At 44.0% G+C, this 26,628-nt stretch overlaps 2 protein-coding genes across 12 annotated transcripts in view; both read right to left on the bottom strand.

Moving 5' to 3' along the window:
- Nucleotides 1-2,643, bottom strand: part of LOC307248220 (mitogen-activated protein kinase kinase kinase kinase 4-like) — a 96,864-nt gene extending 94,221 nt beyond the window's left edge. For all 10 annotated transcript variants that reach the window (XM_080024543.1, XM_080024535.1, XM_080024541.1 and 7 more), the window contains exons 1-2: nucleotides 2,312-2,643; nucleotides 1,926-1,991 (exon numbers count right to left, since the gene is read on the bottom strand). In XM_080024543.1, coding sequence (XP_079880669.1) covers nucleotides 1,926-1,991; nucleotides 2,312-2,368 — 123 coding nt within the window. In that variant the 5' untranslated portion in view covers nucleotides 2,369-2,643. The remainder of the gene's footprint in view (nucleotides 1-1,925; nucleotides 1,992-2,311) is intronic.
- Nucleotides 2,644-3,975: 1,332 nt separating this feature from the next.
- On the bottom strand, nucleotides 3,976-18,705 carry chst10 (carbohydrate sulfotransferase 10). Of its 2 annotated transcripts, none has more exons than XM_080024419.1 (6): nucleotides 18,628-18,705; nucleotides 16,228-16,364; nucleotides 16,019-16,128; nucleotides 15,689-15,914; nucleotides 6,723-6,828; nucleotides 3,976-5,854 (listed from the first exon to the last, which is right to left on the bottom strand). In XM_080024419.1, exons 2-6 carry the CDS (start codon nucleotides 16,331-16,333, stop codon nucleotides 5,296-5,298), a joined length of 1,107 nt encoding a protein of 368 aa, XP_079880545.1. In that variant the 5' UTR covers nucleotides 16,334-16,364; nucleotides 18,628-18,705; the 3' UTR covers nucleotides 3,976-5,295. The 2 variants fall into 2 exon arrangements, with proteins under 2 accessions (XP_079880545.1, XP_079880544.1); XM_080024418.1 differs by having other exon boundaries at nucleotides 16,228-16,380; nucleotides 18,628-18,660.
- Between the last annotated feature and the right edge of the window lie 7,923 nt (nucleotides 18,706-26,628).

Raw genomic sequence — 26,628 nt, forward strand, 5'->3', positions numbered from 1 at the left:
GTAGGTTCTGTCAGGGCACGGACAGCTGCTCTTCTCCCTGTCCCCCCCCCACACACACACACACACACACACCCACACACCTAGTGCATTCATCCCAGAGGCCACATGCTCAATTCAACTGACAAAACAGCAGAGTCACTGCACTGACTGCTGGTTGACTGCCAAACAGCTAATACCGCTAGCACCAGTACTATTCCGTGCTATAATCATAGTGATGTGCAGCTTATTTTAGCCATTTAATGCACGCAAGCATGCAAGCAAATCTTTGTGTAAAATAATCCAAAGGTCTTCTCTCACACTAGCCTCATATCCATAGCAGTCCATTCTAAAGGAGGAATTAGCAATGGACAGGGAACAGAGCGAGAGATTACAGGTTGAAAACAGAAGATCAGTAATTCTTAGTTCTCTGTCCCCTTGGCCCAGCTCAAAACCATCTGCTTGTAAGATAAAATGTGAGCATGCAGTCCATTTTTCTGAAGACAATCCCCCACACTTTATCTTCGCAATGCATGGCGATCAGTCAGAACATGTGGTCTTCGTTATTTTAATTCTTCTGATCATATGAATAGGCACACAGAATGCATTTTTTCCCCTCAGTCGGTCCAGGGAAGGAGACCCAAGTGGTCTAACAGCACTGAGAAACAGAATGCAGGTTAGTGGAGCACCGAAGGCAGTCAATATTAAATACCCAGCTCAGCTTGCTGCTTAGTGCATATTCAAATACTTATTTATTTATTTATTTTGTTTTCTGCTAGAAGCATTCCCACAACCATTTGAACTCAGAAACTTAGCTACCGCGTGATGTATAGGTCCATGGTTAAAATTCCTGCAGCAATGGCAACTGAACTAGGCCAAGAGAGTAAGGAGTGAACTACAACCTGCAACACAAAAACAATGTCCAATAGTACAAGAGCGCAGAACAGATGTTTTTTTTCCAACTACCATATCCCGACAAATGCCATTGAAATGGGCAAACCTCAGACTTTTTTCTACTTAAGGAGGACCCTCCGTTGCTCCTCATGATGTCTTTCAACAGCCATAATGTTAATTTTCAACAGGGAAATGTGACACCAAGAAGCAGATGGCCCACAAAGAGGGATTCCCATTCACTTAACTGGAAAGCTCCTGATGTACATAGGATGTAAATTTTTGTAATATTCTGAATACACAAATACATTTGTTGCTGGTGTATGGGGTTGTCCCTGCAGACAATTTCCCCGTCCTTTACTACTTTTCGGTAAGGGTGTGATGCAAGGTAGGCGGTGCATAAAGGTGTAATACAGATTACAGCCTGCCGATTCATTTATCGTGCAGGCTACCACCTAAACAACTGGGTAGCTATGATACTATAAGGCGATATGATACTAAAAATTGCAGCAAAATGAGAGACCAAAAAAAAAAGAGAGAGGTAGAGAGGAGTAAAGAGGATAGAGATCCTTTGAGTATGAGATAGAGGTGGAGGAGTGAAGGCAGAGATATAAGTCCTTATGAGATAGAAGTGGAGGAGAGTATATACGATAGAGGTCCAGGGGATAAACAGGTGAGTGGAAGTGGGGGCCAGGTGTAGGCTGAAGAGATGGGTTTTCATACTGAGGTAAAATATTGGAAGCGATTATGATCAACACCTCTGCTTGAAATAGGCCAACATGTTCGTAAATTAGCACTAGAGCCTGTGAATAGAAAAAGGGTGTTAAAAACAGGGGTCAGTTTAACTCTGGCTCCTGCCATTTCCAACATAGCGTTGGTATACTTCGATTACTAGTTCAAGAACCATCTAAATCCGTGTGTACTGCTTTAAATAGATGACGTAGTTCGCAAACTTACAGTAGCACTCTTAAAGAGAAAGGGTGAACAAAAGGAGGCTCATTTTTAGTTCTGCCACCCATGGTAAATAGGACAGGCCATGGATTGCGTCTCAAACCAACCTTGTATACTTGTCCATAGGTGCCATTTCCAACCACTTCCACCAATTCAAAAATCCCCGCTGGATCCTAAAATTAAAAAAAAAATGAAATTAGGTACATTTGAGTATCGAACTGGACGTGGCTGAATGTCATAAATTGTGAAATGCCCAGTTTAAGCAGCTGTTGCTCTGTTTTGCCCGACACGCCAAACGCATATCGAACAAAGGAAAAGCCAGACGCTGGCAACACCTCGCGGCTCGGTGCCCCGTTCTATACGATAAGAGATACATTTCGGCAAAACCTTTAATGTTAATAATATATTGTCCTTGAAAAGAGGGGTCTTCGTCGAAATTACGAGATACTCATTAGAATAGGAAAAAACAGCACCCTGATCCGGCTGCACTCACCCGCAGTGAAGCCAGGTCTATGTCGACCAGGCTTTTAGCTGGGGAATCGTTCGCCATCTTTGAAATAAAAAAGCCGATCGATCTTTCCTTCGCGCTTACAGAAAGATATCCTGTCTCCGGGTGACGGATAACCAAACGGGCGCGCAGACGTGCTCCTCTGCTTTTCTTTTTGGTCCTCTCGCTCGGTCGCGAAACCCCGGCGAGTTGAGTTGAGTTGAGTTGAGTCTGTCTGTCTGTCTGTCTGTCTCTCTCTCTCCCTCTCTCGTTATGTCTGAAGAGGGATGTCTGTACGTTTGCTGTCTAATTACCGGCTTGCCGAAAATAAAGCAACCTTAAAAGTCAAAGTCTCTCTCTCTCTCGGACCGGAATTACATATTTCGGATTTGTACGTGATCGCAGCATAACTCCACAAACACAGGGAACGGGGCGACTGATTCACTATGGGTGGAATGCCGGGCCGGAGATACACCACACGTAGACGATTGACGATTTTTTCAGACTTGTTTTTTTTTCTTTGCGGGAACGTCGTGTCAAACAGAGCTGGACAGACTCTCCTGGCCACTGAGTTCATCGCTCACCGGAAGCCCCCCCTCAGTCTGCCCATTAAACAAGCTGAATCAAACGAACGACGAATCGGAAAATAGAACGACTCGTTTTTACCCAGCGATTCGTCAAGAACCGAATCTCAAAAGAGATCAAACCTTTCGTCACTAAAGGACATGCGCACGTGAAACGTCGCCGTCGGTATTTGTGATCGTGGGTGTGGCAATGGTGACGTTCACGTGTATCATATTCTGCCATTGATTGGAGCTCACTCTTGTCGGCGTGTGAAATAGAGAAACCCCGAAGCACTCACCCCTGTAACTCTCTTTAATCTAGACTGTTATTCAAGTATGACGAGGCCGTTATTACTATAGATGATCGTTATTTTAATTATGTATTGGACTATTCTGTTTTATTACGTTACTGTGATCGCCTATTTGTGCTGATGCGTGCTGCTGTAACACTGCAACACCCCTCCGGGCGGGGATAAATAAAGTATCTAACCAATCGAATTCAACTAATCTATTTTAATGAATTCAGTAAAACGCGTTTTAGCCAACAGCACGGTTTAATATTTATCTAAAATTAGTCTGAAGTGTCAAGGTCAAACACTCTGCGTTTCTTAAGTTACGCAGTGGGGTGAACCAGTTAGACGAGGTGTGGGTTTAAGTTATTGAGTGTTATGGTAACAAAGTAATATGTGGCCTACACACACACGAGGTTTTAACAAGGGCTATTAAACCCAATACATGCGATACTGCATTGACACAGTCATAAAAAAAGAATGTCAAAGCCAATATCCTAGTGTATTGGTGAAAATACATCGAGCGGATTATCCTTCTTTCGTTTATCTTTTACTGCCACCCTATGGATATCTGTGGACATCGCATGTACCAAACCCTTGCTATTATTTTGATTCTTGGTAAGTATGGCTTAAGTCATTTTTATCTGTCACTTGTCCGTTTTTCAGATGATTTTTCATTTTTACGGAGATTTTCACTCTCAGGGATAGACTGAAGATTTCAACCAAATCTATTCACCCGTCTCGGCAAACATTTTCCACAGCAGCGAGCAAAGCAGCAGCGCGTCAACAGCCATTATAAAATAAATAAAAACACAAGTCAACATTTACATGTAGCTTTATTACTTGCTAGCTCAGTCATATTATATTATGGCTGACCACCTCGGTCCAAAAGGTCTTACGGTTATGGGAGGCAGTATAGTTTTACGGTCGATACACTGTTGTGTCCAACTTGTCAGGAGGTTAAAGATCCACATGAAGACAATCCAAAATGTTACAAGTCATGTTGAGTACATCTTACTCAGCATAATTCAGTTAATAAGGATACAAAAACCTGTTCAGTGCTCAGGTCCTACAAGGTTCCCAAGTGTTTTATCAACAAAATCTTGGGGGTTGGGTTTTTTGTGCATTTTCGCAGCAGGGCACTAACTACCACATTATAGTTTTTGAAGGCTGCCAAATTTAGAACCATCAACAAATCTAGGCACCCCAGAGAATTCCTTCTGACCAACTAGACCCTAGAGGTCTTCAGAGCTTGTGGCTATTCCATTTTCCTTTTCAAATCTCATTTCATTGAAGTGAGGAGTGATTTTCAAATATTATTCAACATTACTTGCTATTCACAAAGCACATAATAAAGTGTATGTTAAATGGGACATAGGATCTAAAAAAAAAAAAAAAAGTAATGACTCCTCGTTAAATTTCAAAATAATCAAGTCCAATCTTATTATTTGCACATCTCTTGGCCTCTCTTGTCAAAAGCTTTGGGCAAACCCGTTGGAGTGTCTTATTACCTGTCGCCTAATGGCCAGATGAGAAGTACAGTGCAAACATGCCTATGACATGAAGGTACATAACAACTGTTCACCCAAACAGAAGCTACATTACAGGGCACAAGGCCTGTATAGTTTGCATTGGAGAGTTCACATCTCTGCTATAAAAGGACAATTTTAAGCATAATGATACAAATACATTATCCTGCATTAAATCTCATAATTTAAAGTCTGTTTATCTCCATGGTATCCCACCTAGGGGAATCCATCGGTCAGTAGATGTTTGCTACTGTGTAGAATATTCGAGAGTTCTGTGATTCCCACTGCTTTAATGAACCGCCACAGGATCTGGACGTACCTACAGGGAGTTACAAATATTGCGGATAATATGGCCACAGGGTTGCCACAACAGCCACCAGTTACTTTCATTGAGGAACCTAAGGTTAAGAATGAGAAGACAACTGCATCCCGGTCTGGCACCTCTGCCGGGCTTGTCAATTTGTTGGGTTCACCCCTCTTGTGTGTCGCACATTCAGCCACGACACACCTTTCTCTCAGTAAACTCTCTCTCTCGCTCTCTCTTAGAGGGTCAGTATGATGATAAACAAAAATAAAACATTCCCCCAACTTTGAGATGCGTTTCTGAATCAGTTAAACAGAAAGTTTGGTGCTGGGTAACCAAAGAGATGGAAGTCGCCCCTGTAGCACGCGTATAGGCGCCCAATGTCCCGCCGGCTGATGCCTGTGAAGTAGTGCTCCACTTTGGTCCTGTTGTAGTGGGTGATACCCGGAGGGATGGCAGGGTACGACACTAGCCCGTCAATACCCGCTGCTCTGAGAATGTGTGGGGCGTCCTGCTCCAGGGTTTCGTGGTGGCCCACCACATTGTAGCCGATTTGGCAGGGAGCACATAGCTCGGCATACGTCACCCAGTGGATGACGTGCTCCCCAAACTGCCTGTCCATGCGGCGACGCCCCTCCCAGTCACCGAGGTAGCGGACGAAGTCCTCGAAGCGCATGCCGGAGCTGGCATCGTCGTTGTTGTCATCGCGGTGGCTCTTGCGGTACTTTCGGATAATGGCCGGAGCGATGTCGTGCTTGTACCAGGGCTCGAAGCGCGGGTTCTTCACAAACTTGTCCTTGAAGGCCGAGATGAGCCGCTCAAAGGGGTCCCTCACGATGAGGAACTTAAAGTATGTTTTTAACCTGTTGAGGTGAACAGTAAGAGGCCCATACATTAGGAACAATAATGAAGACAGCAATTCTCAACATTGGGATTGTGACCTCATCTGGGGTCACTTGATGTGCACACAGGGTCGTGGGACATTTCTAGGAGTGATATGTTGATATTTTTCCACAATTTGGAGTGCCTTTAGTGTAATATCATAGAAGTAGCACAATGCAATACTCAAATTCAGATGAAACAGTTGCCTAATATGCAATGCGGAATGGGATGTCTGCAGTTTGACTGGTAACGCACAGTCGGTTTTCAAAGTATAATATTGATAATACTGGCTCCAAAATAGTACTAAAAGTAAAATTTGTCACACTTTCTTTCGCTCAGTCAATTAATGACTGTGTGCTAGTGGGGCGTGCTTTTGGTGCCATTTACAGGTGGTTAGAGCCAGCACTGGCTGAGGTGAATATTGAGGCGATTAGCAGAGTATTGAAAAGCTGCTGTGGTTTCACCTCTCTCTCCTGACAGCGAGGCTGGGCTTCCTTTACAGACCCAGAACTTTATGTTAGTCTGAAAAGACATTTCTATTTTTGTGGAAATAAATGCCCAACAGTCGGGTTTTTGTTCGACCAGCCTCCTGGTCAATATCTCTACCCCGCAAATGACAAGAGACCTGTCACAGTGCCACCCAATGCGGGGCTCCATGGACCAGGAGGCAGGTCGAATGAAAACCAGACTTTGTGGGTATTTATTTTCACAGAAACAGAAATGTCTTTCCACTACTACATGCTGTTATTGATAACATTATCAAACGGTAATCCAGAAATTCTCAAAACGTATTTTTTTTATTTCTTAAATTGTAACCACCCCCCCATTTCAAAATAGCGCAGAACTAACCTTTCAGTGATTTCTGACAGAGTTAGTGAAGAGAGGCGAGGCAGGCCGTTCTTTTCATGGTCGTGCACCAAGTTCTCTGGGATCTCCTCCACTGTAGGGAACACTCCTGACACAGACAATAACAAAAATTAGAGAGGATCTGAGAATTAAGTGTGAATTTCACTGAGTGGCAGACACATACACTACTACATATACTAACATTCCCGTGTACGTAAAGGATGGATTTGCTATTTTTCATCAAAGGCTTTATTAAGATGAAAAAAACAGGTTGCAAACTCTGCAGTTTATTAATTTTTTTGAGTTTTATCAACTCTTTTGCACTTTGGCGAAGCAAATCAGTGATTTTGGCTGTATCCATGCAAAAGAAAGAGACTAGGAACTGGAAGTTGCGTGGCTTCCTCCTGGCAGCCTACCGTCGCAAATGTTATGCTGTTAAAAAGTAGTCTTAAATAAGATGCGATTTTAGTGTTATTCAACACGTTCCGAAAAATACACGAAAACATGTGTGACTAAAAAATGAGTTTCTCACTATAAAAAAGGAGATGGTAAAAAAGTTTAACGCTTAGACGTTATCCCCATTGAACTGCATTTAAGTACAGCGAGAAGCTGCGGCCGAGTGGCAAGTTTCTAGTAGTAAAGCGTTCAGTGAGGTTGTGATAAATTATAGGAACAAACACCTGGGTTGAAAAAAAGCAATCCAAACACACAGTGTTTCCCATACATTGATTTATTTGTGACGGCCACATATTGATGATCATGCACGGGGTGATTGGGTTCCAAAACCCGGTACAACTATGGCACCAGTTCCTATATGATCAGTATCTACGAGACTGGATTGCAATTCAGATTTCGGTGCCATGCCCGAGCTGCCGATTGAAATATCTGCCCTCCGGTGCTCCGAAACCACATGAGCGTCTTCTAAACATTAATGTTTGGAGCGCGCCGCTTGAAATCCTCTGTATAATGCGCAGAGTCACATGTTACATTATGGTCGCTTGCTAAGCTAATTAGATAAAAGAGGCAGGTCATAAAAGTTTTCAGTACTGATAACATCCGGTTCTGTCTGTCGGTAACTGTAAGTTATTTGTTAACATGTGAGATGTACAGTATATGAAAAGAAATTAAGGACAAGTTAAGTTTAGTTCATAAAAAATTCAAATAGTTTACATCAATGCTCCCCGACACACGCACGCGGGCACACACACACACACACACACACACATAAGTAGGTACACCTTGCTAGTACCGGGTTGGACCCCCTTTTGCCTTCAGAACTGCCTTAATTCTTCGTGGCATAGTTTCAACAAGGTGTTGGAAACATTCCTCAGAGATTTTGGTCCATATTGACATGATAGCATCATGTAGTTGCTGCAGATTTGTCGGCTGCAAATTCATGATGCGAATCTCCAGTTCCACCACATCCCAAAGATGCTCTATTGGATTGACATCTGGTGACTGTGGAGGGCATTGGAGTACAGTGAGCTCATTGTCATGTTCAAGAAACCAGTTTGAGATGATTTGAGCTTTGACATGGTGCATTATCCTGCTGGAAGTAGCCATCAGAAGATGGGTACATTGTGGTCATAAAGGGATGGACATGGTCAGCAACAATACTCAGCTATGCTGTGGCGTTTAAAGGACACTCAACTGTTACCACCACCAGCAGCCTGAACCATTGATACAAGGCAGGATGGATCCATGCTTTCAGGTATTTGCATGTCGCAGCTGAAATCAAGACTCATCAGACTTCTATTGTCCATTTTTGGTGAGCCTGTGCAAATAGTGTTTACTGTTCTTAGCTGAAAGGAGTGGCACCCAGTGTGGTCTTCTGCTGCTGTAGCCCATCTGCTTCAAGGTTTGATGTGTTGTGCGTTCAGAGATGGTATTCTATATACCTTGGTTGTAACAAGTGGTTATTTGAGTTGCTGTTGCCTTTCTATTGTCTCAAACCAGTCTGCCCATTCTCCATCATCAAGGCATTTTCGTCCACACAACTGCCATTCACTGGATATTTTCTCTTTTTCGGACCATTCTCTGTAAACCCTAGAGATGGTTGTGCGTGAAAATCCCAGTAGGTCAGCAGTTTCTGAAATTCTCAGACCAGCCCGTCTGGCACCAACAACCATGCCACGTTCGAAGTCACTTAAATATCCTTTCTTCCCCATTCTGATGCTCGGTTTGAACTTCAGCAAGTCATCCTCACCAGGTCTACATGCCTAAATGCAATGAGTTTCTGCCATGTGATTGGCTGATAAGCTATTTGTTTAAATTTAACTGCTGTACCTAATAAAGTGACCGGTGAGCACGCACTCACGCAAATTTGTTGGTACCCTTACAGCTCATTGAAACAATGCTTCATTCCTCCTGAAAAGGGATGAAATTAAAAGCAATTTCCACATGTATACCTGCATGCCTTTGGTATGTCATAGAGTAAAGCATTATATAGCAAAGCATACTATTCTAAAGTGGACTTCTATTAGCCCTGGTCTGAATCCTATCGAACATCTATGGAAAAAGCTGGAACTTGCAGTCTGGAGAAGGCACCATTCAAACCTGAGACAGCTGGAGCAGTTTGCTAAGGAAGAGTGGGCCAAACTACCTGTTGACAGGTGCAGAACTCTCATTGAGAGCTACAGAAATTGCTTGATTGCAATGATTGCCTCTAAAGGTTGTGCAACAAAATATTAGGTTAAGGGTCCCATCATTTTTGTCCAGGCCATTTTAGAATATAATTGATCTCTTCAGCAATAATTTATCTATTTTTATAGTTACATTGCTTTACTCTGACAAACCAAAGGCATGCAGGTATAGATGAGAAAATTGCTTTTAATTTCATCACTTTTCAGGAGGAATGAAGCATTCCTTCAATGAGCTGTAAGGGTACCAACAAATTTGTCCACGTCTGTGTGTGTGTGTATGTATGTATGTACGTATGTACGTACGTACGTACGTACGTACGTCCACGTACGTCCACGTACCCACGTACGTCCACATACACACACACACACACACACACACACACACACACACACACACACACACACACACACACACACACACACACACACACACACACACACACACACACACACACACACACACACATTTCCTGGTTCAATTAGAATTGGTATTTAAACAGTCCTCTTCATGCTTTTCACACTTTGACATCATGAGACCAAGACGACACCTAACAATTGATCAACAGTACCTCACCATTGCAAGGCTTCAAACAGGATGTTCTTTGAGGGAAGTGGCCACTGAGCTTCGAGTGTCACAGAGTGTCATCAGCAGGTTGCAACAGAGATACAGAGAGACTGGAAGAGTCACAGAAAGGCATAGAAGTGGACGTCCTTTGGCCACATCCCACACTGATGAGTGCTTCATTGTGAACAGTGCTCTGCGGAACCGGATGATGAATGCCACTCAACTCCAGGCACATTTAAGGGAGGTGAGAGGCACCCAAGTGTCACGTCAGACCATTCGAAACCGGTTACATCAGCGTGGTCTGCATGCTAAACGACCTGCAAGGGTACCTGACCACACCACCAGACGCAGGCATCATCGTCTTGCATGGGCCAGGAACATTTACGCTGGACGAGGGACCAGTGGGCCTCAGTGCTGTTCTCTGATGAAAGTCGATTCACGTTGAGCAGAAATGATGGCTGCCAACGATGGTTGACACGTCAAGGAGAGAGCTATGCATCAGCCACTGTTGTCACCAGCCTTTGGTGGTGGTGGTGTTACAGTGTGGGCAGGTGTGTCTAGTCGTTACAGAACTGCCCTACACTTTGTGAATGGTACAGTGACAAGCCCATACTACCTGATTAACATCATTAATCCAGTTATTGTGCCCCTGCATGAACAACACAGGCCTAATTTCATCTTCATGGACGACAATGCTCCAGCTCATCGAGGTCGTTTCATTAGGGAACGGCTGCTGGAGACTGGGGTACCTCAAATGGAGTGGCCTGCACTTTCTCCAGACCTGAGTCCCATAGAAAACCTATGGGATCAGCTGAGTCGCCGTGTAGAGGCTCGTAACTCTGTGCCCCAGAACCTCAATGACCTGAGGGCCGCCCTTCAAGAAGAGTGGGGTGCCATGACTCAGCAGACAATAAGTCGACTTGTGAACAGCAGGAGACGTCGTTGTCAAGCTGTAATTGATGCTCAAGGGCACATGACAAGTTATTGAGACATTGACATTTTTTGTTGTGGTATACCCACCACTGTTGTTGGCTTTTGTTTCAATAAATTGTTTGAGATGAAGAAATCCCCATTGCATGCTTCTACTTAAATGCCCTACTTTCATGATATATCACTGTAGCGTGAACTTTTTACATTTTCCATCAACTTCACCCGAAAGCCAAATATCCCTAACTTTTTGTGAGGAGTGTGTGTGTGTGTATATATATATATATATATATATATACACATATATATATATATACATATATATATATATACACACATATATATATATATACACATATATACACACACACACACACACACACACACACACACACACACACACACACACACACACACGCACACACACACAGTGGGGCAAAAAAGTATTTAGTCAGCCACCAATTGTGCAAGTTCTCCCACTTAAAAAGATGAGAGGCCTGTTATTTTCATCATAGGTACACTTCCACTATGAGAGACAAAATGAGAAAAAAAAATCCAGAAAATCACATTGTCTGATTTTTAAAGAATTTATTTGCAAATTATGGTGGAAAAAAAGTATTTGGTCAATAACAAAAGTTAATCTCAATACTTTGTTATATACCCTTTGTTTGCAATGACAGAGGTCAAACGTTTTCTGTAAGTCTTCACAAGGTTTTCACACTGTTGCTGGTATTTTGGCCCATTCCTCCATGCAGATCTCCTCTAGAGCAGTGATGTTTTGGGGCTGTCGCTGGGCAACACAGACTTTCAACTCCCTCCAAAGATTTTCTATGGGGTTGAGATCTGGAGACTGGTTAGGCCACTCCAGGACCTTGAAATGCATCTTACAAAGCCACTCCTTCGTTGCCCGGGTGGTGTGTTTGGGATCATTGTCATGCTGAAAGACCCAGCCACGTTTCATCTTCAATGCCCTTGCTGATGGAAGGAGGTTTTCACTCAAAATCTCACGATACATGGCCCCATTCATTCTTTCCTTTACACGGATCAGTCGTCCTGGTCCCTTTACAGAAAAACAGCCCCAAAGCATGATGTTTCCACCCGCATGCTTCACAGTAGGTATGGTGTTCTTTGGATGCAACACAGGTTTCTTTCTCCTCCAAACACGACAAGTTGAGTTTTTACCAAAAAGTTATATTTTGGTTTCATCTGACCATATGACATTCTCCCAATCCTCTTCTGGATCATCCAAATGCTCTCTAGCAAACTTCAGACGGGCCTGGACATGTACTGGCTTAAGCAGGGGGACACGTCTGGCACTGCAGGATTTGAGTCCCTGGTGGCGTAGTGTGTTACTGATGGTAGCCTTTGTTACTTTGGTCCCAGCTCTCTGCAGGTCATTCACAAGGTCCCCCCGTGTGGTTCTGGGATGTTTGCTCACCGTTCTTGTGATCATTTTGACTCCAGGGGGGGAGATGTTGCGTGGAGCCCCAGATCGAGGGAGATTATCAGTGGTCTTGTATGTCTTCCATTTTTTAATAATTGCTCCCACAGTTGATTTCTTCACAACAAGCTGCTTACTTATTGCAGATTTAGTCTTCCCAGCCTGGTGCAGGTCTACAATTTTGTTTCTGGTGTCCTTTGACAGCTCTTTGGTCTTGGCCATAGTGGAGTTTGGAGTGTGACTGTTTGAGGTTGTGGACAGGTGTCTTTTATACTGATAACGAGTTCAAACAGGTGCCATTAATACAGGTAAGGAGTGGAGGACAGAGGAGCCTCTTAAAGAAAAAGTTACAGGTCTGTGAAAGCCAGAAATCCTGCTTGTTTGTAAGTGACCAAATACTTATTTTACCGAGAAATTTACCAATTAATTCTTTAAAACTCTTACAATGTGATTTCCTGGATTCTTTTCCCCCATTCTGTCTCTCATAGTCGAAGTGTACCAATGATGAAAACTACAGGCCTCTCTCATCTTTTTAAGTGGGAGAACTTGCACAATTGGTGGCTGACTAAATACTTTTTTGCCCCACTGTGTGTATGTGTGTGTGTGTGTGTGTATATATATATATATATATAAAATTTGTGAATTGTGACAGTAATTCTTCCATAACGTGTTTTTATTAACTTTGAAACATACAACATTTCGGCTACATTACGTCAATCAACTGGCACATTTGTTCAAAGCCATTTCTAAATATTTTTTCATAAGTTCAAATATAAGTAGACTAGTTATGGATGAAAGAAACTGATTTGTGTTATGAGCAGCAGAAGGCAGTAAGTCGTTTTGACCATAAATTCCCATGTGACTTGAACATAGCATGTGTACAGTGGTAGCGAGTCCAACGTGGATTCTAGCGGAAATAAAACTCAGCTAGGGGGTGATTGTGGTCACTGTGAAAACTCCAAAAGATAAGGAGATCATGATTCCAGAGGATTCTTCTGTTGTTGAAGTTCCGTTTAGGTTTTGTCATGTTGGTACTTGGAGTACCAGCGTCGCTCCCCACGCCGGGTAAATCCCCCCCGCTACCGTGTAAACGAATCCGTATGTAAAGACGACAGTCAATTATCGACATCAGAAAAATTATCAAGGTCATCTCAATATACTGTATCATACGATAAGTCGATATAGTAAATATCGATTATCGTATGATATATTGATATAAAAATAGGCAGAGTCTGCACCTCACACTTTGCGAATGCTCCCCACAGCCACAACATGCACGTATGTGACCCACCGCAGCAAAAGCTGTATTGTCCCGCATTTCTAAAATCGCCATCAGCCGCCAAATAAGTTGGAAAAAACCTTTCTAGGAGGAAAATGACATTTTTCCAGATTTGTGTTTGTGGTAGACCAAGGGGTGTGGGCGCACTGGCTGCAGACGACAGCATGGTTCCCTTCCCCGCGGCCACCAAGCCGCCTCGAACCGGCAAGCTGATGGGTCCGACTCGAGGCAAGGAGATTTCTTAATGTTTGTCTGTCTTGCAGAGAGGATCGGCGCATGGGCTTGTCAGCCGACCAGGAGCCAGGGCAGAACGCCATTCCTCCTGCGCCGAAACCATCAGCATTATTAATTATAATTTATTATTGTGGCCAGAGAGCCGTTCTGTTGGACTGTATAATAAAAAATTCTCGCCATGTTGGCGTAGCATGACAAAAAGGACTCCGTCTCCATCCCTAAATCCTTACATGTGGGCAGATTTCCAGTGTTCCTTTGTTTTTTATCTCTCAACATATCTTCAAAACAGAGTTTGATTTATGAATAGTAAATAAATGTTAAACCGTTAAGTTAAATATTCCTGTTAGATTACATGGGGAACCAGTTCACTTACCGAGAGGCTGAATAGCGCTGAACAATGACGATCAATCGTTTCCTTTAAAGGGACCATTCAGGTGAAAATCATTCCTCCATATTCCATGTGATGTGACGTCACAATGTAAAAGCGTTTTGATAGAGTTCAACCTTTAAATATTACTACTTTTACACACACACACACACACACACACACTATTGTGTAGGGGGGCGAAGAAGTAAAACTGACATCACCAAGTGTGATGTCAGAAACAGAGTTTGCCGCATATTTGCTTGATTCACAAGTGACACCTTGTTTTGAAGCCCTGATTCTCCACTTTCAAATTACATGAAAAGTTGTTTTTTTTCCCCAAACGGCACCAAAAGTACATAAAATCTGCGGTGGGTCACATATACAGTATAATGAATTGGATGATGATGTCACAAAGCGCCCTGCTCCACAAACTCATCTCTCTCCACCACCCGGCCGGAAGTTGTAGAACGTTGGCGTATTGGTGATGCTTCCAGTAAATTTTTCATATTTTCTTCACTAATTCCTGCTCCAAATCGATATCGATATGGATCAAACTTGAACAACGAGATGTCTGAGACGTCCCGGTTCTAATGAGACCTCAGTCATGTCTGTAGATTCAGCGGTTGTCGTGGGCCAGACACTTATCCCGAAAAAACATAATTAAAATCCGAGCAAAAACAAACAATAGAGGTTCAGCCCTTCTGCAGGCAACAATGCACAGGGTCCAGTTTAGTCACAGCAATTTGTTCTCCTGATAAAGGTACACAGTCAAATCAAATTGTCACCCTGGTCATAATACACCCTTATGTTATAATGGCAACACATCTGGCTTTAATGGGTGGTTTCGGTCAAAGATGATGAAGTGATCCAATGACGCGGTGACGACTCTCTGTGACCAATTTGTTTTCCGAGTTCTGTGAAACGCAGCATTACTACTAACAGGAGTTACAATTTTCAGAGTTTCCGTGGAACGCAGCATCGACTGCTGTTGTGTAGTCTCGATCCAGTGCTAATCCTGCGCCAAGAAACTACTATGCAACAATGGAGTTGACACCGCGCTACTCACCCCATAGGAAAGTCCCCTCAAATACACACAACCTGCACATACAGTATATAACAAATTGGATGATGCCCTACTCCACACAGTTATCACGCTAAGTGTAACGTTTTTCATCAATTCCTGTTCCAAATAGAGATCGATGTGCATCAAACATGGACAACAAGATGTCTGAAACGCCCCGGATCCAACGAGACCTCAACCATGAACCTTCAACAAAATGTGTGATAAAGCAGCAGAATTAGGTCACCAAAATAGTCTAATCAGAGAATGTGACTTGTTTATAACTTTGTTTTATTATAAGTCAGTGAGGACCCTAAATGAAGGGATTTGATTCATTGACCATTTTATTAGACAATTTAATAAAGAAATTATTAAAAATACAGAACAGCTTTAACAACCAGAAGCCAAACACTAGGTGTACGATTGTACACTGGCTTCTTGGGACCGTACTTACCATTGAGCACTATGAGGACCTTCTTCCATTGTGTGTTGCCCACCTTAGGCGTCTGACAGAACAGGATTTTGTGTTTGTCACAGACGAAGATTCGGTCCAGGACAAACTTGCTGATGGAGACGTGTGTGAGATTCCTGAGGCTGTCATTCTTACACACGGAAGACAGCAACTCAATTCGCTTCTCCACCACGTTTTGCCAGTCTGCTACTGAGGGCAACACGGAGGGCTGAAACACAGAAACGCATGTGCGATATTCAGAGACGGTCGACTTAAATCCAATAGGAAGAGTACTCTCACATAGATGAAGCAAGACGAGGCTCTGTGCGTTACCAGATCTGACGGCTTGGAAGTTGCTCTGTCCTGGATGGAGATGGGAGTGGACTTGACAACCTTGGTGCCTGGCTCCGTCCAGCTGTGCGCATTACTGTTCTCCCCATAGTCTGAAGAGAACATGGATTAAAATGGAGTGGTCCCTTTCCGTCCATCGATCATACATTTCATTTCAGTCAGATCAGCCCGTTAGGAACCTTCCCTCTTACCGTCCGCAGATCTGTAGTTGATGAACTTGCTGGCAAACATGAGGATGAGCAGCATCCAGCCACAGGCACCGAGGAGCAGCCAGTGGTGTCGCATGTTCCTGGACATCAGCGCACCGCCGTTGGAGCACTGGGAGCCGCTGTATAGAAGGAATTCTGTGTCAGAATTCATAAATATTTATCACTAAATAAAGAACAAATTCCAATGGTAAATGCTGACTAAATAATACAATCAACAAATCTGTACTAAGATTTTTTTTAAAGCAAAAAAACAGAAACATAATATAAATATATTTCTCCATCCACAAATAAACAAAACTCTTCCTGATATGATATATGTCACAAAACATGAATACAAGTTAGTTGGATCCACACGTGAATCAACCATTTGAATGTGTGTTGAGGCATTTGAAAGTTGTAAAAACATTGTAAATTGGTTGATACAAAACAAGCAATACATTATTTATTTGTGGGTAGAAAGATATATTGATGTTTCTGTTTTGTTTTATTTAAAGATAAATAAAAAAAAAAACTTCACCATTTTCCATTTGTATTCATTTTATTTTACTAAGCACCCATGGTAACACTACCACTAAATCTGTGAGGTTACTAAGATCTTTGAGGTCCTAAGCCAGTGAACATTATTTCAGCGCTGTGTGGTCAGGCAGGAATTATGGAATTATTTGACAATTTACAAATATATATATATATATATATATATATATATATATATATATATTTATTTATTTGGTCAGGCATCTTTTTTTTTTTTTTTTGTAAATTGTAACAAAATTCCTTCCATACTGCTGCCTGACCACACAGCGCTGAAATTATGTTCACTGGCTTAGGACCTCACAGATCTTGCTTAGTCATCTTTTGCATCGGTCCATTATTGTGGAATAATTTTGTAAAAAACTATTTTTATCATTGCCACAACGCCTGCGAAAATGCAGTTCGCACAGGTCACATGATAGCATTAGCGTGTAGTGATTGGTCAACAACCAGGTCCTCACCAAGATGGCGGCACGTGCAGATGTAACTGACGTCAGACCTTTATGGATGTCATGGATCCGACGAGCCCAGAGACAATCTGAATAGGATTTGTATTCGAGGCAGTTCCAACATGACGAGTTCCATCCAGATACGTTCAGCATTGTAAAAGAAGTTTGTGATCAACAATCGCAACCTCACCAAGATGGCGCCACGCACAGCGCGCATCACGTGACAGCACGGCAGTCGAGTAACACACAGATATAGTCGCGATTGGACTTCAGCTAAAAGGAATATAAGACTAACTCTTAACCATACGAAGTGACGAATATTACTTTATTACTACTAAATGTTATTGTTTGAGAAGAATTTGGTTTAAGTGTTACGAGAAAACAACTGGATTAAACAAAGTACAGCGTGCTAAACGTCAAACATATACGCTTCTGAGGCCAACTGACACGCGCAGCAGAGTAAGGTATACAAAATCCAAACCTAAAAACATCAATGTCTGAATTTATAGACATCCAAGGGAAATCAATGTATACAAACTTCCTAAATTATAATTACTGGTAACAATAACTAAAATAAATGACATAATACAAGGAAGATGTATTCATTGTGTATGTCTTTTGAAATATTTTCATTCTTTTTGTGTTTTTGGTGTAGCCAACAACACACAATTTATATAGGTTTATAAAATACATTAATATTGTGAAGGCGGTTTTTCTGTTGTTTTACCATTTTACCAAGTGCCATAAAAGAATGATGTTCCCCAAAATGGACTAGTTATCGTGATAAACAATCGGGCTCACAATATTGACCAAAATAATCGTGATTATCATTTTGGCGCCGTTAGTTGCGCGTCGGAAACCCATCCACAGCCGCAAACACCACCCGATCATAGAATTACACTGTAACCAGGCCGGAACGAACGAACTTCTGCAGTCACAAAACACACTGAAACAGAGAGCCAAAGTACACCGTCCATTGAACTTTGACGAAAGGCCGACGACCCTGGACCTCACGTATTGCTGCATGCAGCTATATTTAATATTATTATTATTATTATTATTATTATTGTTATTATTTTCTGTTATTTTGATAAGGGCTGCTGTAACTCCCCGATTTCCCTCCGCTGACGAATACAGTATCTACTTGGTGGTTGTTCGTGGATGTAGCTTTTTCCCCGAGACAACATAAGAAAACATAAATACATTAGGATTCCAGGCACCATTTGTTGCTGTAAAACAAGCTAGACAGGCTATTAGCTTAGCTAGCCACACTTGTCCCTTAGCCATCCACAGCGAGGTTAGCCTCAATGGATTCAATGTAATTTCATACATAAACATCCGGGCTAGAATATACGTGTCTAACCATCTCCGTTCGGTACAACAATTGTAGAGCAGCACGAACCTGGAATGCAGGAAGCTGCCATGTTCGCAGAAAGCGCTGCCACTCTAGATTTTCCATTGCCCCGTGCTGTGCATGATGTACGACAAAACAAAAGCGTCTCCACCTAGCGGAGGGCTTTCACCATTACAATGAGGGTTAGAAAGAGAAACACTTTGGACATGATCTAAAAGTGTGGTATAAAATGTGACATGTTGCTCGTTAATAGTTTGTAGCATAGGCTACAGTCATTTTGATCAACATTAATGTGATTGTGAATGATGACATTCAGGGAGAATGTCCAAAAGACGTTTCTTCGCTGTCACATAATCCTGATTGTGAGTACTGTACAATTCATAAAGACAACACAGATCTACAGCCAACCAATGACAGCACCTTTCATCGATGCACTGTTTTTCCTGGCTTTACTCTTCACTGATTGGTTTAACAAACTTTGACCTTACTGGCAGAAGGAAGGGCTCATTACACTACGGAAAAACATCGTAATAAAAATATGTGTGTTTTAAACTTCAAAAAAAGCTTGTATTTTATGGTGTTTTAAACACCTAAAATGCTGCAAAATACTCGGGTTAAAATAGATGCCAATTGTGGCACTTTTGTCTCTCCACAACAGTCATAGCCATGCCCACTAGGTCGAAGCTGATTGGATCAGCGTGTTAAGGGCTCGATCTGTGTCGTTTGAAATTCTGTACTGGACCACTTCTGCTGCAGTTCGATTTCAGCTCAGATTTTCAAGCTTTGTTCTGTGAGGATTGTTACTTTTGTATTCATATTTATTCCACTTAATGTACTCGTCTGCTAAAGTAAGAGAATTTAGGTTGTTTCTGCTAAGCTAACTAGCACAAAGCGAGCATCTTTATTTACTGGAGCTCAGTCCAACTGCATGAGGCTGTGGTTCTGGGGGGTATTTCCTAAGGGCAATTTTTTTTTTCAGACTGAGAGCTTCACAGTAGTTATTTTTTGTCTCTGTTCGGCGAAGGTGCATCACGATGCCAGACGCCAGAAAGGAACGTCCCCAAAGCACCGGCCCGAGGCCCCACCCCCACAACGTCCCGGTCCCAGAGGCGGAGCGGCGTCTCCGGTGAGGAGAAATGATTAGAGATCTGTCAATAACATGGAAAGCGATCTAATATAGATAGACTGATTCAAAATGTCCGTAAAAGAACAACTTTGGGACTACGCCGTGGATCCAGAGATTTTACACGCCGACACTCCCAACCAGGGAAAAAACAACAACAACAACAACAATGGAGCCGCTATTAGACGGGTGGGCCAACGGGGGAAGCACCATGGTAACGAGGCGGCACTCGGGTCAGAATAAGGACGCAACCTTACCATCCACCTCTGCCAAGCATCCTTCTTGCCAATGTCCAGTCCCTGGAGAACAAGATGGATGGCCTTTGAGCAAGGATTACATTCCAACGGGATATGAGAAACTTGCATCCTCTGCCTGACGGAGACATGGCTGAACCCGCTGGTGCCGGACCACGCCATACGTCCAGCCGAGTCCTTTTCCGTGTTCCACGCCAACAGGTCAGAGGAGTCGGGGAAATTCAAGGGTGGAGGCATCTGCCTCATGATAAACAGCCGCTGGTGTAATCCCAGCAACACCAAGACTCTCTCCTGCTCCTGCTCGCCGAACTTGGAACAGCTGACCATCTCATGTCGTCCATTCTACCTCCCCCGGGAATTCAGCACGGTCATCATCACAGCGGTTTATATTCCACTGCAAGCGAACACCGACACAGCACTATCGGACCTATATGATGTGTTGTGTGGACTTTAGACCAAACATCCCGACACGGCTGTGGTTGTGGCTGGGGACTTAAACAGAGCAAACCTTAAAAAAGTTCTGCCTAATTTCTGTCAACACATCACATGTGCCACCAGGGGAGAACTTTGGACCACTGTTACACACCGTACAAGAACGGATATAAGACCATCTCGCTCTCTGCTTTCAGAAAATCGGATCATTCCACTATCTTACTACTTCCTGTTAACAAGCCGTGCATCTTGCATGAATTGGTAGTGACGAGGGATGTATAGCTGTTGTCGGACCAATCAGAGGCCGTGCTTCAGGACGCTCTGACTGACATAGACTGGGACATGTTCCAATCAAGTTCCAGTGACGTCAGCGAGCTTCATAGTTACGTTAGCGGACAGCATCGTTCCCACGGGGAAAGTTTGGGTTTTTTCCAAACCAGAAACCGCGGGTCGATAAATCCATCCCCGGCGCTCTGAATGCTCGCATGGCCACTTACGGTCTTGTATCTGGAAATATGGACAATTACAACGCACCGTCGTACAATCTGCGGAGGGCGGTGAAGGACGCTAAACGGACAAACAGGGACACAGTGGAGCAACAGAGGGAGCAACGGGACACCAGACGCTTGTGGCAAGGGCTGTGGACTGTTACGAACTACAAGAGCAGCCCCTCCCCAGCCACGTGGGTGGATGCCTTCCTAGCCAACGAACCAAACTCCATTTATACGCAGTTTGAGGCTGGCAAGAACACCGCTAGCTCGCCGGCTAATTGAAGTTACACTGCAGGGGATGAGTGCGCACTCTCAGTGTCTGAGCATGCCGTCAGGAGGGCTCTGATGCGGGTGAAGACCAGGAAAGCTCGCCCAGATGGCATATCTGGGCGAGTACTGAAGACCTGTGCTAACCAGCTAGCCCCGGTGCTCACTAAGATATTCAACGCTTCTCTGGCTGAGTCGGTGGTCCCGTCCTGCTTCAAGAAATCCCCGTCATCCCTGTCCCATAGATCGCCTCAACTGCCTGCCTATATGACTCCCATCCGTGTGACCCTGTGACAGGTGACCCTCACCTGTCGTGATTTGTTTCGAGAGGCTGATTAAGGATTACATCTGCGCCTCCCTCCCCCGCACCTTGGACCCACTACAGTTTGCGTACCGGCAGAACAGATCCACGGACGACGCAATCTCCCAGGTACGCACACCACGCTCACGCACCTTGATGGCCGGAAGGGGGCCTATGTGAGACTGCTGTTCATCAACTCTAGTTTAGCTTTCAATACCATAGTCCCCACCAGACTGGCTGTCAAGCTGCGGGAGCTAGGACTGAACACTCAGCTGTGTGCGTGGCTCCTGGGCTTCCTCACAGCCATGCCCCAGGTGGATAGGCTGGGGAGGCACACGTCCAGCACCCTCCCCTCACCCTGAACACAGGATCCCCCCAGGGCTGTGTCCTCAGTCCCCTACTGTACTCCCTGTACTAACATGACTGTTTTGCCAGGTCCAGCTCCAACACCATCATCAAGTTTGCTGACTACACCATTGTGGTGGGCCTGATCAACGTGAGCAGGTGGCTGACCTGTCACTCAGGTGCCAGGACAACAGCCTCTTCCTGAATATCAGCAAAACTAAGGAGCTGATTGTGGACTTTAGGAGGGGATTACAACCGAGGACGCAAGCACCGTTGGTGATTAATGGGGCTTCTGTCAACAGGGTGAGCAGCTTCAAGTACCTGGGAGTCCACATCAAGGACTCAACATGGACTTTACATACAGACACTCTGGTGAGGCAGCATCTTTACCACCTCAGGCAGCTGAATAAATTTAGGGTCTCGGTGAGGATCCTCAAGTCCTCCTACTCTAGAGCAGTGGAGAGCATCCTGACAGGCAACATCATTGTTGCCTGGTTTGGGAACTGTACTGCTCAGGATAGGCGGGCCCTGCAGAGGGTGGTGCGTTCAGCCGAACATACGACTGGAACTACCCTCCCCTCCCTGCAGGATTTATACACCAGTAGTACTAGCAGAGCCGGCAGGATCATGAAGGATCCTCACCACCCCAACAATGGTCTGTTCCAGCTGCTGTGGTTGGGCAAGCACCTCCACTGTCATACAGCAAGGACAGAGAGACTGAGGTGGAGGTTCTTCCCGCAAGCCATAAGGACTGTCAATCCTGAACTCATCAGGGGTCCTCACTGAGACACTCACATAGGCCCCACTGCCTTACTGTACTGTATGTAGCATACTGTACTGCATACTGTATCACTGTTCTGGGTTACTGCATACTGCGCTGTATTTCTGTTCTGTTCGGTGTTACTGTATTGTTGTGTCGTACTGTTTTATACTGTACTGTATATCTCCACACACACTACCTCACTTTATTCACATGCCACTGTACTGCACATATGTGTATATACAAATAGCCTTTCCCATATACATAAGTCTATTCCCTTTATTTCTATTTTATACCCCTACTCAGGGGTACTACTACTACTCAGTATTCCCTTTTTGAGCCTTATTTTATTCTTTTTTTATTTGATTTGATTTGATTTTTTTCTAATTACTAACTGCATTACATTTTGGGAATCAGTTAGTTCAGTTAGTTCAGTAGTTATTAGGTTAGCTATTGTGTTCAGTTTAGAACTTAATGTGCATAATCTCCAGGTACGTTGCAATGACATTTCACTGCATATATATATGAACTTATGTACATGTATGTGACAAATAAACCTCTTGAATCTTGAATACACTTGATCCAAATTAAATACTGTTGCACATCAATATTGACTCGGTGTGTCCCAGTGTGATCACACACAAGAGAGGAAGGAGAAGCAGCAGTTACACTTCGTCTGGGTATAACTTTAGCCCTGCTCCTTGTAGCCTGGTGAAGACGAGCCACAACTCCCCCACAAGGTCGTGTCAACGTCCGGTGCATGGACAAGGACATCATCGAGGTACACCTGCAGGTTCTGTGGTGGTACACGATCTAATGCCCTCTCCATGAGCCTTTCGAACATTGCAGGTGCATTACACAGACCAAAAGGCACTGTGAACTGCCGTAGTCCCAAGCCGTTCATGAAAGCGGTTTTCGTTTGGGCCTTGGCAGAAAGCAGCACATGCCTGTAACTTAACTTAAATCCAGTGAAGAGAACCACACAGAGCCGGTGATCCTGTCTAGGGACTCATCGATACAGGGGACAGATCCACCGAGAACCGCAATGAGTCGTCGGTCTTCTTGGGCATCATCACGACGGGGGAAACCCATGGGCTTTCGAAAGGCTCTATAACCCCTTCTGCCCGCATCTCATCCAGGCACTGCTCGGCTGCTGCCTGCTTGTGGATAGGAATGCAACAGGGGCGTTGATGGATGGATGTGCCAGGCAGAACCGGTGTTGATGTTGTGCTCCATCATGTGGGTGCAGCTGACATCACTACAGGAGCTCCTACAAGTGTTGCTATTGATCCACCGTCAGTCCCTCTCTATTTTGTTCTGACACGCCCCATGACAGTCATTTCTAACCGGGAGCTGCAGCGTCCATGCCTTTAGTTGCGTGGTTAGCAATGGTGGTAGTCCAGGCTCGCCATCTTAGTGGTTGCCTCGCTGGGCCTGCGGTCACCTGTGTGGTATGGGTGGAACAGAGGCAGACCCCGCGCCCTTAATCACATCCGCTAAGGTGCATCCTGGATCTAGCTCATAGATCTCCTGTGAGTAGAGGCTGTGCTTCCTGAGGTTGGGGCCTCAGGCGTAGCAACTGCCTCGGAGGACGGATGGTAGTCAAGGGGCATCTCAGGCCCTCTTATTTCTGGCTGCTGGCTGGAGACTGGTCTGATGGGGGGACCAAGCAAGGGGCTGCCTTTAACTAGCCATCTGTCCGTTACATATCGTATACACATACATATACACACACATACATAGGGGAAATTTCTACCCGTCCGTCAGGGTCCCTGTGCAAGCAGGGTGGCCACCTGTCACTGTGATAAGGGGCAAAGTGGTGGGTGCCAGTGCCTGGACCCCCTTCAACAGATCCGGTCTAATCAGAGTCACAGTACACCCGGTGTCTACAAGTGCCTGAACAGTAGTCCCCTCTATTTCCACAAGCAGCAATCTGTCTTTCTATAGATCATGCTATGGCTTGGGGGTCGAGCAGTACTCTTCCCGCCTCTCTATCCAGTGCTGCAGCTAACTGAACCACACACTCTGCAGTGTTCCACCTGTTAGCCTTAGCAATTACCTGAAACTGAGTCCAATATGTTTCCCACTCAGTATTTCCATCTCAGCGACCCTCCCTCACAACTTCTCTTTTCTGGAGCCTGATGCTGTGGACATCCCTGCCTGGGCAGTAGTAAGAGCGTTGGACAGAGCTCTGGCTTGTGACTCCGTAGGGTCTGCTAGGGTCGGACCAGGGGTGTAGACCACTGTGACAGAAATTTGTATTATTAAGTACTTAGAATCACAGACTCACAGGATGTCTTGTTCAATTTTATTCACACCTGCAGGCGGGACTCACAGCATTCCCCTAACACGGTTGAGCTGCCCGAGTCCCATCCTGACCCTGGGTTTTATACATTCAGTACAAGGATCAGTTTACAGGCATTGTATTTTTGGACAGAACATATTTGGTAGCAAAGATTCATTACACCCTGTCTGTCCAGGTCAACTTCTCAGGTCAACCCTATTCCAAGAATTGAGTCTTCTTGCAGCCAGTGACTCTCCGTACTGCCAGTAATACATTTTAGTGCATTCTTGTGACAGTAATACATTTAGGACATTTGTTCACCACAACCACCCGAGAGTGGGGTGTGGTCATGGCAACCAGTCAGTTTTGACTGGCACATGGGGGCAAACTCCCTTGCTGGCTCCCCCACATCTCAACTCCTTCACTGCTGGGGCTGGTGGGGTCACTGCCTAGACTTCCCGGACCAAGGTGAAACACCGAGGGGCTACTGAGCACTACCTGGGGCCTGTTAGCGTAACTGAAGCAATACGATGTGAAGACCCCAACAGTAGTTGGACTGGGACTGAGCAACCAGGCTTGGACTATGCATGGCGATGGGGCACTGTAGGATAGCTGAGCTGGAATCATGGTGTACATCACAAACGTGTGGCAGAAAGGCAGGTAGAGTGGTAACAGGGCTGTCAGACCGTATTAGCCGAGGGGAGCTAATATAAGCGACTAACTGCACATCAGCATTTGAAGGCCGATCTCGCTGGGAAAACTATCCGTAACAGTGTGACAGTGTCCCTTACATGTTCATCTTATACAGTACACCATATTATTTCTACATGTTTTCATTTTGCTATAATTTACCATTACTATCGTAACATTGCACCACTTAATATCCAAGGTTTGTTTGTGTTAGCATTATGTTAAAGTTTATATCAAAGCACATGAGTAGTTAAAGCAAACAGTCATAAGTTGATTTCAGTTAACTTTATAATGTTGCAAGTCAGAACATTTCACAGTTTGCTGCTTTGTTCATTCTTACAACTGTTTGTCGCTTTGTTTAGACTCACCATGCAGCCTAGACGCTTTTTGCATGGCAGCGCAGCTAGCGGTGCATTTCACAGTTTGCAGGTGCATTGACAGTTAGGCACTTTCTTTTTTGTTTATTTGCACGGGTTAGCGACCGCAAAATCCATGCAATCCTTTTGTGAATTGGCCACTGAGTGTATATTATATTTGAAAAAAGACAATTGCTAATTGACTTCTCTTCCTGTCACCATTGCCTCACTCTTATTTTCAATCTGAAGGTAGTTTTGAATTTATTTAAGTGAATTTAGATAAAGGACTGTAATAAGAATGTTGGTTATATATTTGAGTCTTTGTTTGAAATTCCTGAACATATCTTATGAATTGTATTTGAGAATACTATAATCTCCTTTCCTACAGAGGTCAAAGCCAGAACAAGCTCCTTGCATGCCACAAAAAAATTCCACCCAAGAGTGAGACTAAATTGTTTGTAATGATCAGAATCAGCACTGACAGATCCTTTACACCTGTATCAGCATGTTGGAATTAAACTATTGTCCTGGGTATTTATCACAGTTCTATTAATTAGAAATTATTACAATTATTAGCAGTTATTGATGTTAATATTAGTCATTACGGCAGTGGCTAAGCATAGATGGTTTTGTTGGGAAAAACATGTTTTTTATATTACGGATTGCTCCTACCTCTATGCCTATGAAATATGTTGCTATGTGAAGGAAAGAGTCAAAGGTTTGACAGAAGAAACAAATGTGGGGTT

The sequence above is a fragment of the Zeus faber genome (genome assembly GCF_960531495.2).
Source record: "Zeus faber genome assembly, chromosome: 2".
NCBI classification, from domain to species: domain Eukaryota; kingdom Metazoa; phylum Chordata; class Actinopteri; order Zeiformes; family Zeidae; genus Zeus; species Zeus faber.